At 41.9% G+C, this 15,766-nt stretch overlaps 1 protein-coding gene across 1 annotated transcript in view; it reads right to left on the bottom strand.

Annotated features, from left to right (window-relative positions):
- Positions 1–8,464: 8,464 nt before the first annotated feature.
- The window catches only part of ATCAY (ATCAY kinesin light chain interacting caytaxin), a 39,491-nt gene continuing 32,189 nt past the window's right edge, over positions 8,465–15,766 (bottom strand). The window contains exons 8-12 of the mRNA XM_070731981.1: positions 14,916–15,014; positions 13,244–13,279; positions 13,064–13,102; positions 11,565–11,597; positions 8,465–8,541 (exon numbers count right to left, since the gene is read on the bottom strand). Of these exons, the coding sequence (XP_070588082.1) occupies positions 8,532–8,541; positions 11,565–11,597; positions 13,064–13,102; positions 13,244–13,279; positions 14,916–15,014 (217 nt within the window). The 3' untranslated portion in view covers positions 8,465–8,531. The remainder of the gene's footprint in view (positions 8,542–11,564; positions 11,598–13,063; positions 13,103–13,243; positions 13,280–14,915; positions 15,015–15,766) is intronic.

Genomic DNA, 15,766 nt, shown 5'->3' with positions numbered 1-15,766 from the left:
CCTTGCCCCCCCCATCCCCGGGGGATAAGCCCCCGCCCCCTCCCCTTCTCCCCGCCCTGGTTAACGGGTGGAAAAACCCATCTTGCTCTCCAGCGCATGGATGGGCGGGTGCGGCGAACTAACTCAGCTTGACCGACCCTGCCAAGACCCGCCTGTCATCGGCGCCCAGTCGCCCAATAGTTACACCTGTCAGCTCCTTCAGACACACACACAGGCGCGAGTGTGGCTTGGTTATAAATAGCCCCTGGACCGGCTGCCCTTTGCCTAAATTAGTCCGGGGGAAGTAGAAGTCTGACACGCTTCCTCCCGCGGCCGAATTCGCCCGTCCCTTTTTTGCAGAATATCCCTCGGAAGGGACTTCATTAATCTTATTTATTTATTTATTTTATTTATTCATTTGTCCAATACACAAATACATAGGAAGAAAAATAGACATGTAGTAATATATATAAGGGTAAAAGTGAACTTAGAGGAGAGGATATATGAAAGGAAGAGAATATATATGATAAGTGAGAGAAATGAAAGACAATTGGACAGGGGACGAAAGGCACACCAGTGCACTTATGTCCGCCCCTTACTGGCCTCTTAGGAACCTGGAGAGGTCAATCGTGGAGAGTCTAAGGGAGAAATGTTGGGGGTTAGGGGTTGACACAATTGAGTCTGGTAATGAGTTCCACGCTTCGATAACTCTATTGTTGAAATCATATTTTTTACAGTCAGGTTTGGAGCGGTTCTTATTAAGTTTGAATCTATTGCGTGCTCTTGTGTTGTTGCGGTTGAAGCTGAAGTAGTCATTGACCGGTAGGACGTTGCAGCATATGATCTTGTGGGCAATACTCAAATTGTGTTTTAGGCGCCATAGTTCTAGGCTTTCTAGGCCCAGGATTGTTAGTCTATTTTCGTAGGATATTGGTAGGATATTTATTTAACTTTCATCCGGCTTTTAAAATTTTTCATTAATATTAATATAATATTAATATTGATTGTTTCCTGATTGCTTATTTGACCCCTATGACAATCATTAAGTGTTGGACCTCATGATTCTTGACAAATGTCTCTTTTTCTTTTATGGACAGTGAGAGCATATGCACCAAGACAAATTCCTTTTGTGTCCAATGACACTTGGCCAATAAAGAATCCTCTTCTCTTCTCTTTCTCGTTCTCATTCTATTTCCACTCTATTCACATTCCATTTCCATTCTATTCATTATTTCAAATTCTATTCTACGTTATTCAAAAGGCAACCAAATAGAAATGGTAGGGTTTCTTGTCAAAGCAAGGGGGTTGGACTAGAACAGGGGTAGGCAAACTTGGATCTTCTATGACTTGTGGACTTCAACTCCCAGAATTCCTGACCCAATCATACTAGCTCAGGAATTCTGGGAGTTGAAGTCCATATGTAATAGAAGAACCAACTTTGCCTACCCCTCCAATGTCCCCTCCAACTTCTCTTCTTTTCTCTTCTCTTTTTCAATCCTATTCTATTCTTCAATTCTATTCTAAATTATACTTTCTTTGTGTGTTAACTGTGTTGTGATTGCATCAGCATAAACATTTGTTAAATATGAATAAAATGGTGTGTGTGTCATTGTCTCCTGGCCTCTTTGAGAGACAGCAAATGAGAGTCCTCCTTGTCCATCTGGGTCCATTCTATTGGTCCTGCCCTCCATCTGCCCCCTACGAAGTTGCATTTTGAACACTTGGGAATGTCACGAAGCTGGTCAGCTAACTTGGGCCTGGAAAAATCAAGGGTCCAAATGGGGCCTTCAAAGACCCTTCCCTCCTCTTCCAAATCATGTACTACCTTTCTTGTGCTTGCTTTTTTTCTCCTTCCCTTTCTTTTTTCCTGCCACTTTCTTTCCTTCTTTCCCTTTCATTTCTTTCCTTCCCTCCATTTCCTTTTTTCCTCCCTTTTCCCTTCTTTCCCCTTCCTTTCCTTCACTACCCTTTTTACCTTCCTTCCTTCCTCCCCTCCCTTTTCCCCTTTTTCTCTCCCCTTCTTTCCTTGTTTCCTTTTTCCCTTTCCTTCTTTTACTTTTTTCCCCTTTTTCTTCCTTCCTTCCTTTCCCTTTTCTCCCTCCATTCTCTTGCATTCTTTTTCCTTCTTTCCTTCCTTCCTTCCCTTCTTCCTTCCCTTTTTCCCTTTTCCCCCTTCCATTCCTTCTGCTTCCTTTCTTGTCTTCCTTCCCTCCTTTGCTTTCTTTCTTTCACTTTTCTTTAATTCTCCCTCACTTTCATCCCTTTTTTTATTTTCCTTCTCTCCTTCCTTCCCTTTTCCCTTTGTTCCTCCCTCCCTGTTCCCTTCATCCTTTCCTTCTTCCTTATTCCCTTCCTTTTCTCTTTCCTTTTCTCCTTCCTTCCTTCCCCAACATGGATGCATCTGAACAAATGAAGAACTAATGAGAATAAGTTTGTGAGAACTAATGAGAGTCCTTAAGGAATTGGAGGGCATGCAAATAAAATGATATAAATAAATAAAATAAATCTTTAAAGGAAAAAAAATCTAGAATCACAGGAATAAAGTTCTTGTGGGAAATCACAGCACTCAAGAAGAAGACCACGTGTGTGTTTCACCCAAGGCAATAGGTCTTTGGGTTGCACGTTTCGCATTGGTCCGAAAGTATCACTTAATCCCGCTTTCACTCGGTAAGTCACACTTATTATGACACGGCGGCGTGCTTCAGGCGGCGTGCTTCAAAGGGTCACGGGTGCATCGGCTGATCATGTTCCTCAGAGTCAGGAGGGGCGGGAGCGCCTTCAGACCCTCCGAACGACCCCCCTCCTCCTCAAGGACTGACCTTCTAGGATGAACTGAAGGACTTGAAGCAGCAAGCTGGGAGTGCAAGGGGGCCAGGGCAAACTGCAGAGTCATAGAGTTGGAAGGGACCCTGGAGGTCATCCAGTCCAACCCCCTGCTCAAGCAGGAGATCTGATACTATTTCAGACAAGTTGCTGTCTGATCTCTTCTTAAAAACATCCAAGGATGGAGAAACCACAACTTCTGGAGGCAAATTGTTCCACTGATTTGGTGTTCTATTCTTTTTCTTTCTTTCTTTCTTTCTTTCTTTCTTTCTTTCTTTCTTTCTTTCTTTCTTTCTTTTTCTCATTTCCTTCCTTCCTTCCTTTGCAATAGCATTTAGACTTCTATACCACTTCACAGTGCTTTCACAGCCCTCTCCAAGTGGTTTACAGAATCAGCCCCTTGCCCCCAACAATCTGGGTCCTCATTTGACCCACCAAGGAAGGATGGAAGGCTGAGTCAACCCTGAGCCAGTGGTGAGATTTGAAGCGCTGAACTGCAGCTAGGAGTTAGCTGAAGTAGCTTGCAGTGCTGCACTCTAACCACTGTGCCACCCTTTCTTCCTCCTGCTACTGCTCCTCCTCCTCCTCTTCTTCTCCTCCTTCTCCTTCTTCTATTTTACTATTTCTTCTTCTTCCTTTCTTCTTCTTCTTTTCTTCTTCTTCTTCTTCTCTTCTTCTTCTCTTCTTCTCTTCTTCTTCTTCTTCTCCTCCTCCACCACCACCTCCTCCTCCTTTTGATATTAGCTAAACTGGTAGTCAGTAGCAAATTCCAAAGCTGAACTATGAATGAAAATGAAACATTGGGAGAACCAAAACAGCACATTTTAACGCACAACAGGAAAAAAAGCATCTCACAGAAGGCTCAGAAGTTTTAATTAAATATTTTGAGTTTTCTTGGCTTCAAACAGCAAAAAAAAATTATCAAATTGTAATAACGATAACGTAACATACTTAATAGGAATCGGTATATCTCACAGAGGTTCAGCCAACTAAAGACAAACGTACGTCAGGTAAGCCTTAACGAACAATACAGGTTGTGTGTTTCCAACAGAAAACATCCACTTTAACGGAGGTGGGAGGTGCGAGAGAAAAATGCACAGGTCTTGCACCCTGTCTTGTCACCAGGGTTCATTTTGATATTTTTGGCATGCTCCGTTGATGATTACAGGGAGTGTACAAAAAACCCATGGGTATTTACACATGGACTTTACATGTGTACATATGTCTCCACTGACACAGAGATGATACCAGCGACAAGTCTCCGAAGCTAGAAGGAACATGGGATGAATTAGAATAACAACAGTTGGAAGGGACCCTGTAGGACATCTAGTCCAACCCCCAACAACAACAACCCCACAAGGCAGGAGACCCACAACTTCCAAAGGCAACTTCTGTTCCATGGGTTGATCGCTCTCACTGTCAGAAAGTTCCACCTTATTTCTAGGTTGAATCTCTCCTTGATCCGTTTCCATTCGTTGTTCCCTGTCAGGCCTTCAGGTGCTTTGAAAAACAGGTTTTTAACAGATTAACAGAATTGGGATGGACTTTGTAGGTCATCTAGTCCAGCCCTGCACTGGCTGCCGATCAGTTTCTGGTCACAATTCAAAGTGTTGGTTATGACCTATAAAGCCCTTCATGGCATCGAATCAGAATACCTTTGGGACCGTCTTCTGCCGCACGAATCCCAGCGACCGATTAGGTCCCACAGAGTTGGCCTTCTCTGGGTCCCGTCAACTAAACAATGTCATTTGGCGGGACCCAGAAGAGCCTTCTCTGTGGCGGCCCCCTGGAATCAATTCCCCCCGGAGATTAGGACTGCCCCCACCCTCCTTGCCTTTCACAAACTTCTGAAAACCCACCTTTGTCACCAGGCCTGGGGAAACTGACATACCCCTAGCTGTTCCATTTCATGTATGGTTTGTCTGAACTGTATGATTGTTTTTTATAAGGGTTTTAAAATTGTTTTTAATATTGGATTTGAGTCTACGGAGAGGGGCGGCATACAAATCTAATTAATAATAATAATAATAATAATAATAATAATAATAATAATAATAATATTTATGGGGAAGGTTGTTGAGAAGGTGGTGGCGCTCCAACTCCAGCGGTCCTTGGAACAAACCGCTAAGGCTCACACAGAGTTGGCCTTCTCCGGGTCCCGTCGACTAAACAATGTCGTTTGGCGGGCCCCAGGGAAAGAGCCTTCTCAGTGGCGGCCCCGGCCCTCTGGAACCAACTCCCCCCGGAGATTAGAACTGCCCCCACCCTCCCTGTCTTTCGTAAACTACTCAAGATGCATTTATACTGCCAGGCATGGGGGAGTTGAGATATTCCTTCCCCCTAGGCCATTACAAGTTATGCATGGTATGTTTGTTTGTATGTTTGGTTTTATAATAAGGGTTTTTAGTTGTTTTTATTATTGGATTGTTACATGTTGTTTTTATCATTGTTGTTAGCCGCCCCAAGTCTATGGAGAGGGGCGGCATACAAATCCAATAAATTATTATTATTATTATTATTATTATTATTATTATTATTATTATTAATAGTAATAATCTCATGTATTATTTGTTGTGAGCTTCTCCAAGTCTTCAGAGAGGGCGGCATACAAATCTAATAAATAATAATAATAATTATTATTATTATTATTATTATTATTATTATTATTAAACCCCCTCCCCCAAAGCAGGAGACATTACATCACTTCTGAGAGGTGGCAATTCCATTGCTTCTTGAAAGCTTCCAGGGATGAAGCTCCCACAAACTTCCGAAGGCAAATTCTGTTCCAATAGTTGATTGGTCTCACTGTTAAGTGAGGTTCTCTGGAGGCTAAAAATACCTTCCCAGAGCCTCTGTGTGAGCCAAAAATCAGATGGCTGCATACATGCACGCTGGAGCTGAGCTAGGGCAACGGCTCGCGTGCCAGCAGATATGGCTCTGTGTGCCACCTGTGCCATAGGTTCACCATCACTATTCTAGATCATCTCTCGATAGCTCACGAAACTTCCGTAGTCTCGACTTTTTTGGCAACCTCTTTTGGACACAAACAGTGACCTACAACCGCTTCAAAAATTGTCAGTCTCTTGCCATTTGCCCAAGCCACAGTGTAAGAGTTCCAAATTTGTTCCCACCATTGTTTTGCTGCTTATTTACAATGCATTAAAAGAAAAAGCAAGTTTGTAAATGTATACAGTAGATTGTGAAGTCTTTCTCCCTCATTCTCTCTTTTTCTCTCTGTCTCATTTTCTCTTTCTCTCCTTTCTCTCATTCTTTCTTTCTCTCCCCCCTCTCTTTTCTCTCTTTGTCTCATTCTCCCCCCTCTCTCTCTCATGATTTTGCCTCAATGGACCAATACGTAGCATGATCTCCCAGTAGGACATAGCTACTACTACCCTGTATGCGACACACCAACAAGTAGATTCCCCTTTTGCTGTTCATTTTTCTTTGCCTGAGTCCCATTTTTTAATAACTTCATGGATTGGAATAACGTTTCAGGCATTATTTTACAAGGGACCTTGTAGGTCATCTAGTCCAACCGCCTGCCCAAGGACACCCTACCAGTCTCTTCTCGAAAGCCTTCAGTGATGAAGCTCCCAAAACTTCCAAAGGCAACTTCTGTTCCATTGGTTGATCCCTCTCACTGTCAGAAAATTCCTCCTTATTTCCAGGTTGAATCTTGGTCAGTTTCCATCCATTATTCCTTGTCTGGCCTTCAGGGCCTTTGGAAAATTGCTTGACCCCCTCCTCCTCTCTGTGGCAGCCCCTCAAATATTGGGACACTGCTATCATGTCTCCCCTGGTCCTTCTCTTCCCTAGACTAACCAGGCCCAATTCCTGTAACATCCAAAGAGATATAGGTAAGCAAAAAAAGATTTTCGTATCTTGGTTTAAGGGAGGGATGGATCCACCTGTCTCCAACCTGAATGAGGGTTCAAGTTCATTAATCGATCTTTAAGCTGATAAATCATCTGAAGTCTCTCCTACTAAATTTCTCCATCAGTGTTTTTATTCCCGCTGCCTAGTCCTCATTGTTTATTATGCTGGAAAGCAAAGCAGTACCGAAATGTGATTTCCTGCCTCTGAAAAATGTACATCCTGTAAGTATGTTCATTTTCTGACTAAAGTCTGATTAAAGTCTGTTTCCTTGTTCCTGGTTTGTTTGTTTGCTTGTTGTTGTTGTTTTGCTTGTTCTCGGAAATCTTAGTGTGTGTTTGCAACTCCCTAGCACAGTGTTTCCCAACCGTGGCAACTTGAAGATACAGTGGTACCTCATCTTACGAACGCCTCTTCTAACGAACTTTTCGAGATACGAACCCAGTGTTTAAGATTTTTTTGCCTCTTCTTCCGAACTATTTTCACCTTACGAACCCAAGCCGCTGCTGCTGGGATGAAGGGGTTTCTTTTTGTTTCCTTTTTTGAAGAAAGAAAAGGGAGGGGCGGCTTGGAGGGGGAAAGAGTTTGCATTTTAAAAAGTAGGAGAACAGTGTGCTTGCAGAGGCACTGAAAGGGTGTCCTTTGAAGAAAGAAAAGGGAAGGGCAGCTAGGAGGGGGAAAGACTTTGCAGAGAACAGCGTGCTTGCAGAGGCACTGAAAGAGTGTCTTTTGAAGAAAGAAAAGGGAGAGGCGCCCCCCTTGCCTTTCTTCCTTCCCACTCACCCTTTAGCTTAGCCTTGCTTCTTCCACCCGACCCCTTTAGCTGCTCCTCCCTGCCCTCTGTTCGCCTCCCTTCTAAAGTTTGGGATTTTCCTGAAGGATTTGCACGCATTATTTGCTTTTACATTGATTCCTATGGGAAACATTGTTTTGTCTTACGAACTTTTCACCTTACGAACCTCCTCCTGGAACCAATTAAGTTTGCATCATGAGGTACCACTGTATTTGGACTTCAATTCCCAGAATTCCGCAGCCAGCGAATGCTGGCTGGGGACTTCTGGGAGTTGAAGTCCAGATATCTTCAAGTTGCCAAGGTTGGGAAACACTGCCCTAGCACATCCAGATACAAACGGAAAGGATAACTGTCCCTTGTCGTAAAAACAATCAAAGCCTTCTCTGCATTTTGATGCTGACGGTTGAAGGACGTTCTTTGCTTCTGTAGGAATTTTGGGATGCAAAGACACAGAGAGAGAATCCTTGAAAAGGGAGGCAAAGAATCCAAGTTCCGTTTCACATTATCTGCCCCAGGGGTGAATCCTACCACCCCCAATTCAAGGGGGAAAGAGAGATCGACTTTCGGTGTCTGTTACAACAGGCCTACACAAGCCATCTCTGAAAAGAGGAGGCGGATTAAGCCATTCGGGACAGATCGACGCATGAAGAAAATGTCTCTTTATACAATGATTTGCTATGGGAAAAAAATCTGCTTTCCACTTGGAGCCACTGCAGGAAAGGCCTTGCGGTGCAAAAATCCAGATCTCCGGGTTGTTTTTTGTTTTCGCAGTAGATGCAATCATCCCCCAAGGTCGTTCATTATGATGGAGTCTGTCTGGAAACTCAAGCGGTCGATGCCTTTCCTGGAAAGGAGCTCCTTCCTTTGCAAACTCAGTGGTGGGGTGGAGTGTCCAGACTCTTTGCCTTGGATGGAGAGGGAGGAAACAGCCAGATGCTTCTTCTGATGGACCGAAGATGCGATGTTTGACAAGCTCGGAAGGCCAGGAAAGGAAGGTGGGGCGGTTGGGTGGTCCTTATCAGGTGGAGAGTTTCTTCAGCCCCGTCCGTCTCTCCATCCGGATTCATGACATGCTAGAAGAGGTTGGAAGGAGAGGAAGAAAGTTACGCGGGCTTAAGACTTGAAAACCCACAAAGCTGGGGCTACCTTTGAAAAGTGTTCAGAAACTTCAGATCGTGCAGAATGTGGCCGCGAGAGCAATCATGGGCTTCCCCAGGTATGCCCATGTTTTGTCAACACTCCGCAGCTTGCACAGTATTTGTGCAGAGATGACTAGGCTAACCATGGGAGTTAGAAATGAAACCGAGTCTTCATTCAACAATTGTTGGGATCCCTTTTATAGGTGGTTTAAAAAAAGAGAACAATTTGTCTAAACAATGGAATGATCTGTATATATTAGATTAGACACAAATCTAGTATAAAACCCCTTCTTTTCTTTCCCAATTTCTACATGAGATATTGGATGTATAAAGATAAAATTTTACTTTTAGTTCCAAATCTCTATACCGTGATTAATTCAACGCTGGCTTCTCCCTATCTATATGACTAATCTTGATCTTAGGTAATAAGCTAACAAATTTAAAATTAGTTCACATTCTCAACACAACTCCACTGTACAGTCACCCACCCTTCTCTCTTTTTCTTTTTCTCTCCTCTTCATTGCTTCACCTCTTTTTTTTCTTCTCTTCCTTTTCTCTCTACTTTCTCTATATCCTTTTTTATTTTCTTTCTTTCTTTTTTGTAATTCTATATGTTTATTGAATGCTATAATTTATATATTCAGACATATTGTAATGTAATAGATTCCAATGTCAACTGTTATGATTGCCTTTTATGTTTTGTATATTTGTAAATAAAAACTTTTATTAAAAAAAACAAGAAAAAAAAACCTCACTCCGCAGCTTGCACTGGCTGCCGATCATTTTCCGGTCACACTTCAAAGTGTTGGTTATGACCTATAAAGCCCTACATGGCATTGGACCACTTCCTCCGGGACCGCCTTCTGCCGCACAAATCCCAGCAACCGATTCGGTCCCACAGAGTTGGCCTTCTGTGGGTCCCTTCAACTAAACAATGCCGTCTGGCGGGACCCAGGGGAAGAGCCTTCTCTGTGGCGGCCCCGGTCCTCTGGAATCAACTCCCCCACAGAGATTAGGACTGCCCCCACCCTCCTTGCCTTTTGTAAGCTCCTGAAAACCCACCTAAGTCGCCAGGCATGGGGAAATTGATATACCCCTCAGCTATTATGATTTATGTATGGTCTATCTGGGTTGTATGATTGTTTTTTATTACAAGGGTTTTAAATACTGTTTTTAATATTGGATTTGTACTTTGTATATTGCTTGTTGTGAGCCGCTCGAAGTCTTCGGAGAGGGGTGGCATAGGGGTGATAATAAATAATAATAATAATAATACATTATAATAATTATAATAATTATAAATAATATAATATAATAATAAATTATTATAATTATTATAATTATTATAATTATTATAATTATTATAATTATTATAATTATTATAATTATTATAATTATTATAATTATTATAATTATTATAATTATTATAATTATTATAATTATTATAAAAGCAACTCTTTGGGTTACACCAGTGATGGCAAACCTATGGCACGGGTGCCACATGTAGCACACGGAGTCAGATCTGCTGGCATGTGAGCCATTACCCTGTCTCAGCTCCAATGCGAATATGTGTGCCTGCCAGCTGATTTTCGGCTCATCCGGAGGTTCTGGGGGCACATTTTTTGCTTCCAGAGAGTCTCCAGATGATGGCGGAGGGTGAAAAATGGACCTACTGGGCCCACCAGTGATTGGGGAATGGGTTGTTTCAGACCTCCAGAGGGCCTCCTGGGGCGCTGGGGGAGGCCATTTTCGCCATCCCCAGGCATTGAATTATGGGTGTGGGCACTCACGCATGCACAATAGCATACACACATGCGCTTTCGGCACCCGAGGGAAAAACCAAGAAAGTCCAGTTGCCTCTTGTAAAAAAAAGCACCTTTGGGACAATAGTGACCTGTTTGAGGATTTCCATACACAGATGTTCCTAATGTTAAACCAAAACCTAGTTTTAAACCAAGAGAGACTCAACCTTGGTCAGTCCAGCATGGAACTGAATAATCCAGTCAATGAACTGAACCACTAGTGGAAGATGTGGAGTTTCAAAATATTTAAAGGGCGAACATATCAACTTAGATGTGAAGATAGATCTTCGATAATTTATATTTTACGAGTCAGACAAAGGCTTCCTTGAGGTCATGTCACACACTGACCCACCAAGCGGGTTTCTTGGTTCTTAGCCGAGGACACAAGATTGTAATGTTTTGAAAGCAATAATGATGCCCAAACTTAAGCGATGGTTCAGTTAAAACCAGAAAAAGATGGCAAAACACGAAAATAAAACTGGTGACATTTTATATATACAGTGGTACCTCTTCCTAAGAACGCCTCTACTTAAGAACTTTTCTAGATAAGAACTGGGTGTTCAAGATTTTTTTGCCTCTTCTTAAGAACCATTTTCTACTTAAGAACCTGAGCTCGGAAAAATTTCCCAGGAAATTTGAGAGCAGCACGAAGGCCCGGCCAGTTTCCTGCCATTCCCCCTTTAATCCTGACCACCTTGGGATTTTCTGGGCTGCCAGAGGAGCCTTTGGGTGGCGTTTAAGGAGGCTTTGGCAGTCCAGAGCAAACGAAGCATTTTCCTTTCTCTGGGCACTTGGAGAGGGAATAAATCACTTGACTGTGGTGACTCCCTTGCACTGCCTACCATACCAAAGTTTTGGATTTTTTTGATTCCCCTCACCTCACATTCTTCCTTCAGCAGCGACTGTCCTCCTCCTCCTCTTCCTCCTCTTCCTCCTCCTCCTCCCACCCAAATTCCAAGCTTTTATTTCTTTCCTAATGGGTTTGCACACATTATTTGCTTTTACATTGATTCCTATGGGGAAAATTGCTTCTACTTACAAACTTTTCTACTTAAGAACCTGGTCACGGAACGAATTAAGTTCTTAAGTAGAGGTACCACTGTATATAAAGCAATTAAAACAAGATGAATTTTAATTAAAATCAAATTCCCAAACCTTGTTTCCTGATCTTCTGAAGGAAGGGCAGTCCTGTTTCGGAATTAAGACAAAGTATTAGTATTTTAGTATTGTATCTCTTCCCCTCTTCCCCTTTTCCAAAATCCTTTTCTCTTTATTGCTTCCATTACTTCATTTATTTACTTTATACGATATGTATTGTTTAAAGAGATACAATTGTTGTTTTGATTTTTCCATATGTTTCAAACTATGTAGAATTTATGACTTTCCTTTATTGTGTACCCTCAGTCCCTTTTTCCCCTCACCCCCTTTTTTGATTTCTAATTTTTAATACTCAATAAACTATATTTTTTTAAAAAAAGACAAACTACACTGTCCCCTCGATTTTTGCGGGTTTGAACTTCGCAAAAGGTCTATACCACGGTTTTTCAAAAATATTAATTAAAAAATACTTTGCGGGTTTTTCCCCTATACTACAGTTTTTCCCACCCGATGTCGTCATATGTCATTGCCAAACTTTTGTCTGTTTTTAATAAATATTTTTTTTAATAAACTTTAATAAATAAACATGGTTGCTAAGGGAATGGAAAATTGCAATTTAGGGGTTTAAAGTGTTAAGGGAATGTTTGTGATACTGTTCATAGCCAAAAATAGTGTAATTCCGCATCTCTATTTTGCAGAAATTCAACTTTTGTGGGCGGTCTCGGAACGCATCCCCCGCGAAAAGTGAGGGAACACTGTATTAGTAGATGTTGGGGATTTATTTTTTTGAAAACACCAGAGTCACCAGGGTCTTCCCCCAAGAGTAGTATTCACTTAAAACCACAATTGGTTTTTCACCTACGCACTATTGCACTATTACTATTATTACTATTATTACTATTACTATTACTATTGGTAATGGTAGTAGTAGTACAGTAGTAGTATTTTAAGTTTGCCATAAGAGGGAGCCAGAGATTGTGCTCCAGAAGGCTGATTCATTCATTATTGATTGTGTGTTTTATAAGGAGCTTTGTGATTGGAAAGGGGGCTCTAGCCTCCCTCAAATTTCTAGCTTTCTTCCGACCATCCCCGGCATGAGGATATGGGATGATGGTGTTGGAAAATTTGACCCCCTCAGAGGGGCCTGCAATCTAGGAGTCCCCTTAGATCCGCAGCTGAGACTAGAGGAATATCTCTCAGCTGTGGCTAGGGGGACTTTTGCACAGGTTCGGCAGGTGTACCAGTTGCGGCCCTATTTGGACAGGGAGTTCTTCTCAGTCTGGAGATGGGCAGCTTATAAATCAAAACAAACAAACAAATAAATGAAAATATTATTTTACTGAAAGAGTAGTAGATCCTTGGAACAAACTTCCAGCAGACGTGGTTGGTAAATCTACAGTAACTGAATTTAAACATGCCTGGGATAAACATATATCCATTGTAAGATAAAATACAGGAAAATACAGGAAATAGTATAAGGGCAGACTAGATGGACCATGAGGTCTTTTTCTGCCGTCAGTCTTCTATGTTTCTATGAATAAGAGGAGGAAGCTCACCTCTCTCTCTCAGCCATCTCTTGTTTCACTCCTTCTGCCCTGTAAGGAAATAAAAGCATGGTCAGATGAAGCGGCCCCTTCCCAAATGGCCCCCGCCCCAATGGAGTCCAGCGGACCCCCCCACACACACTTTCACACACATATACACACCCTTCCTGGCCCACCCCGAAGGAGACGTACCGTTCTTTCCTGGCCTGATTTCGCTCCTCTTCGAACCTACAGCAAAAGGTGTGGAGAACGTTAGGACTTCTCTACTGGGTGGGGGTGGGGGTGGATCAGTTTTTCTGTTGAATGAGATTGTTTAATGGGCAAGCAGAGACATAAGGGAGGGGGCCTCGTAGCTCACAGCGGTCAGGGATCACTTATGCCAGTATATTCCCCTAGCAGCCCTTCAACCTAAAGAAAAGAAGGACCAGGGGGGATACGATATGATTTTTATTGATATTGATTGTTTCTTCATTGCTTATTTGACCCCTATGACAATCATTAAGTGTTGTACCACATGATTCTTGACATAGAAACATAGAAGTCTGACGGCAGAAAAAGACCTCATGGTCCATCTAGTCTGCCCTTATACTATTTTCTATATTTTATCTTAGGATGGATATATGTTTATCCCAGGCATGTTTAAATTCAGTTACTGTGGATTTATCTACCACGTCTGCTGGAAGTTTGTTCCAAGGATCTACTACTCTTTGAGTAAAATAATATTTTCTCATGTTGCTTTTGATCTTTCCCCCAACTAACTTTAGATTGTGTCCCCTTGTTCTTGTGTTCACTTTCCTATTCAAAACATTTCCCTCCTGGACCTTATTTAACCCTTTAATATATTTAAATGTTTCGATCATGTCCCCCCTTTCCCTTCTGTCCTCCAGACTATACAGATTGAGTTCATTAAGTCTTTCCTGATACGTTTTATGCTTAAGACCTTCCACCATTCTTGTAGCCCGTCTTTGGACCCGTTCAATTTTGTCAATATCTTTTTGTAGGTGAGGTCTCCAGTATTCCAAATTGGTCTCACCAGCATTCTATATAGCGGGATCATAATCTCTCTCTTCCTGCTTGTTATACCTCTAGCTATGCAGCCAAGCATCCTACTTGCTTTCCCTTGACAAATCTTTATTTTCTTTTATGTACACTGAGAGCATCTGCACCGACAAATTCCTTGTGTGTCCAATCACACTTGGCCAATAGAATTCTATTCTATTCTATTCTGAGTTTGATTTATTCATAAAATATTTTTGAGTCGGGGGTCTCGCTCCAAGGGCTGTGCACAGAACACATTGGTGATGGTGGAAGGTCTTAAGCATAAAACTTATCAGGAAAGACTTCATGAACTCAATCTGTATAGTCTGGAGGACAGAAGGAAAAGGGGGGACATGATCAAAAGATTTAAATATGTTAACGGGTTAAATAAGCTTCAGGAGGGAAGTGTTTTCAATAGGAAAGTGAACACAAGAACAAGGGGGCACAATCTGAGGTTAGTTGGGGGAATGATTAGAAGTAATGTGAGAAAATATTATTTTACTAAAAGAGTAGTAGATGCTTGGAACAAACTTCCAGCAGACGTGGTTGGTAAATCCACAATAACTGAATTTAAACATGCCTGGGATAAACATAGATCCATCCTAAGATAAAATACATGAAATAGTATATTGGCAGACTGAGGTCTTTTTCTGCCATCAGTCTTCTATGTTTCTATGGTGACAGGAATGGTATATGGCCATTAAAACACTCAGTTGCCCCAACTATACCCCGCAAGAGATTATGGGGTTGTTAAAATATGATGATGATGTGATTATTTCACAGTGTTGAGGATTCCAGGGACCTCTGAATTGCTACAATTACTTACTGCAGGATGCAATCTGGAATCTGGACGTGCTCCATGGGAATTGTATGAGCTAGTTCCTCCAAGGTGTGGACGTACTGGATTTTACTGATGAATTTCACACTGGAAAAAGAAGAGAGAGACTTAGCTTTAGCTTCTACAGGCAATTCTCCCTTGTTCAACAACAGTTCAAAGTCACAATGGCCATGGAAAATGTGACTTAAGCCTCATCCTCAAGGTGTCACACCATTCCCGAGGTCAACAGATAAGAGCCAGGGTGGTGCAGTGGTTAGAGTGCAGCCCTGCAGGCTACTCCAGCTAACTGCTAGCTGTAGTTCAGCAGTTCAAATCAGCCGTTCAAATCATCGGCTTAAGGTTGACTCAGCCTTCCGTCCTTCCGAGGTGGGTCAAATGAAAAGCCAGATTGTTGGTGGCAAAAGGTTGATTCTGTAAATTGCTTAGAGAGGGCTGTAAAAGTGGTATATAAGTCTAAATGCTAATAATAGTAGTAGTAGTTTAGAGGATATGAATTTAACAATTATGAATATATGTGCATATTTAATATGAAAATAAGTGGATTTCCCAGCTATTTCTAAGGGAAAGCCTTTAAGAACTGCTCTATTTTTTGAAAACACTAGGAATTCATGATACCAGTTTTATATAGCATCTTTTCAGTTTGCTGAAGTTCTACAACTCAAATATCTGTTCAATCTTATTTCACTGAAAGAGCAGTAGATCCTTGGGACAAACTTCCAGCAGACGTGGTTGGTAAATCCACAGTAGCTGAATTTAAACATGCCTGGGATAAACATATATCCACTGTAAGAAAATACAGGAAATAGTATAAGGGCAGACTAGATGGACCATGAGGTCTT

This window comes from Erythrolamprus reginae, chromosome 1 (assembly GCF_031021105.1).
Source record: "Erythrolamprus reginae isolate rEryReg1 chromosome 1, rEryReg1.hap1, whole genome shotgun sequence".
Lineage (NCBI taxonomy): Eukaryota > Metazoa > Chordata > Lepidosauria > Squamata > Dipsadidae > Erythrolamprus > Erythrolamprus reginae.
The sequence above is the reverse complement of the archived record's forward strand: the minus strand, read 5'-3'. Positions and strand labels throughout refer to the sequence as shown.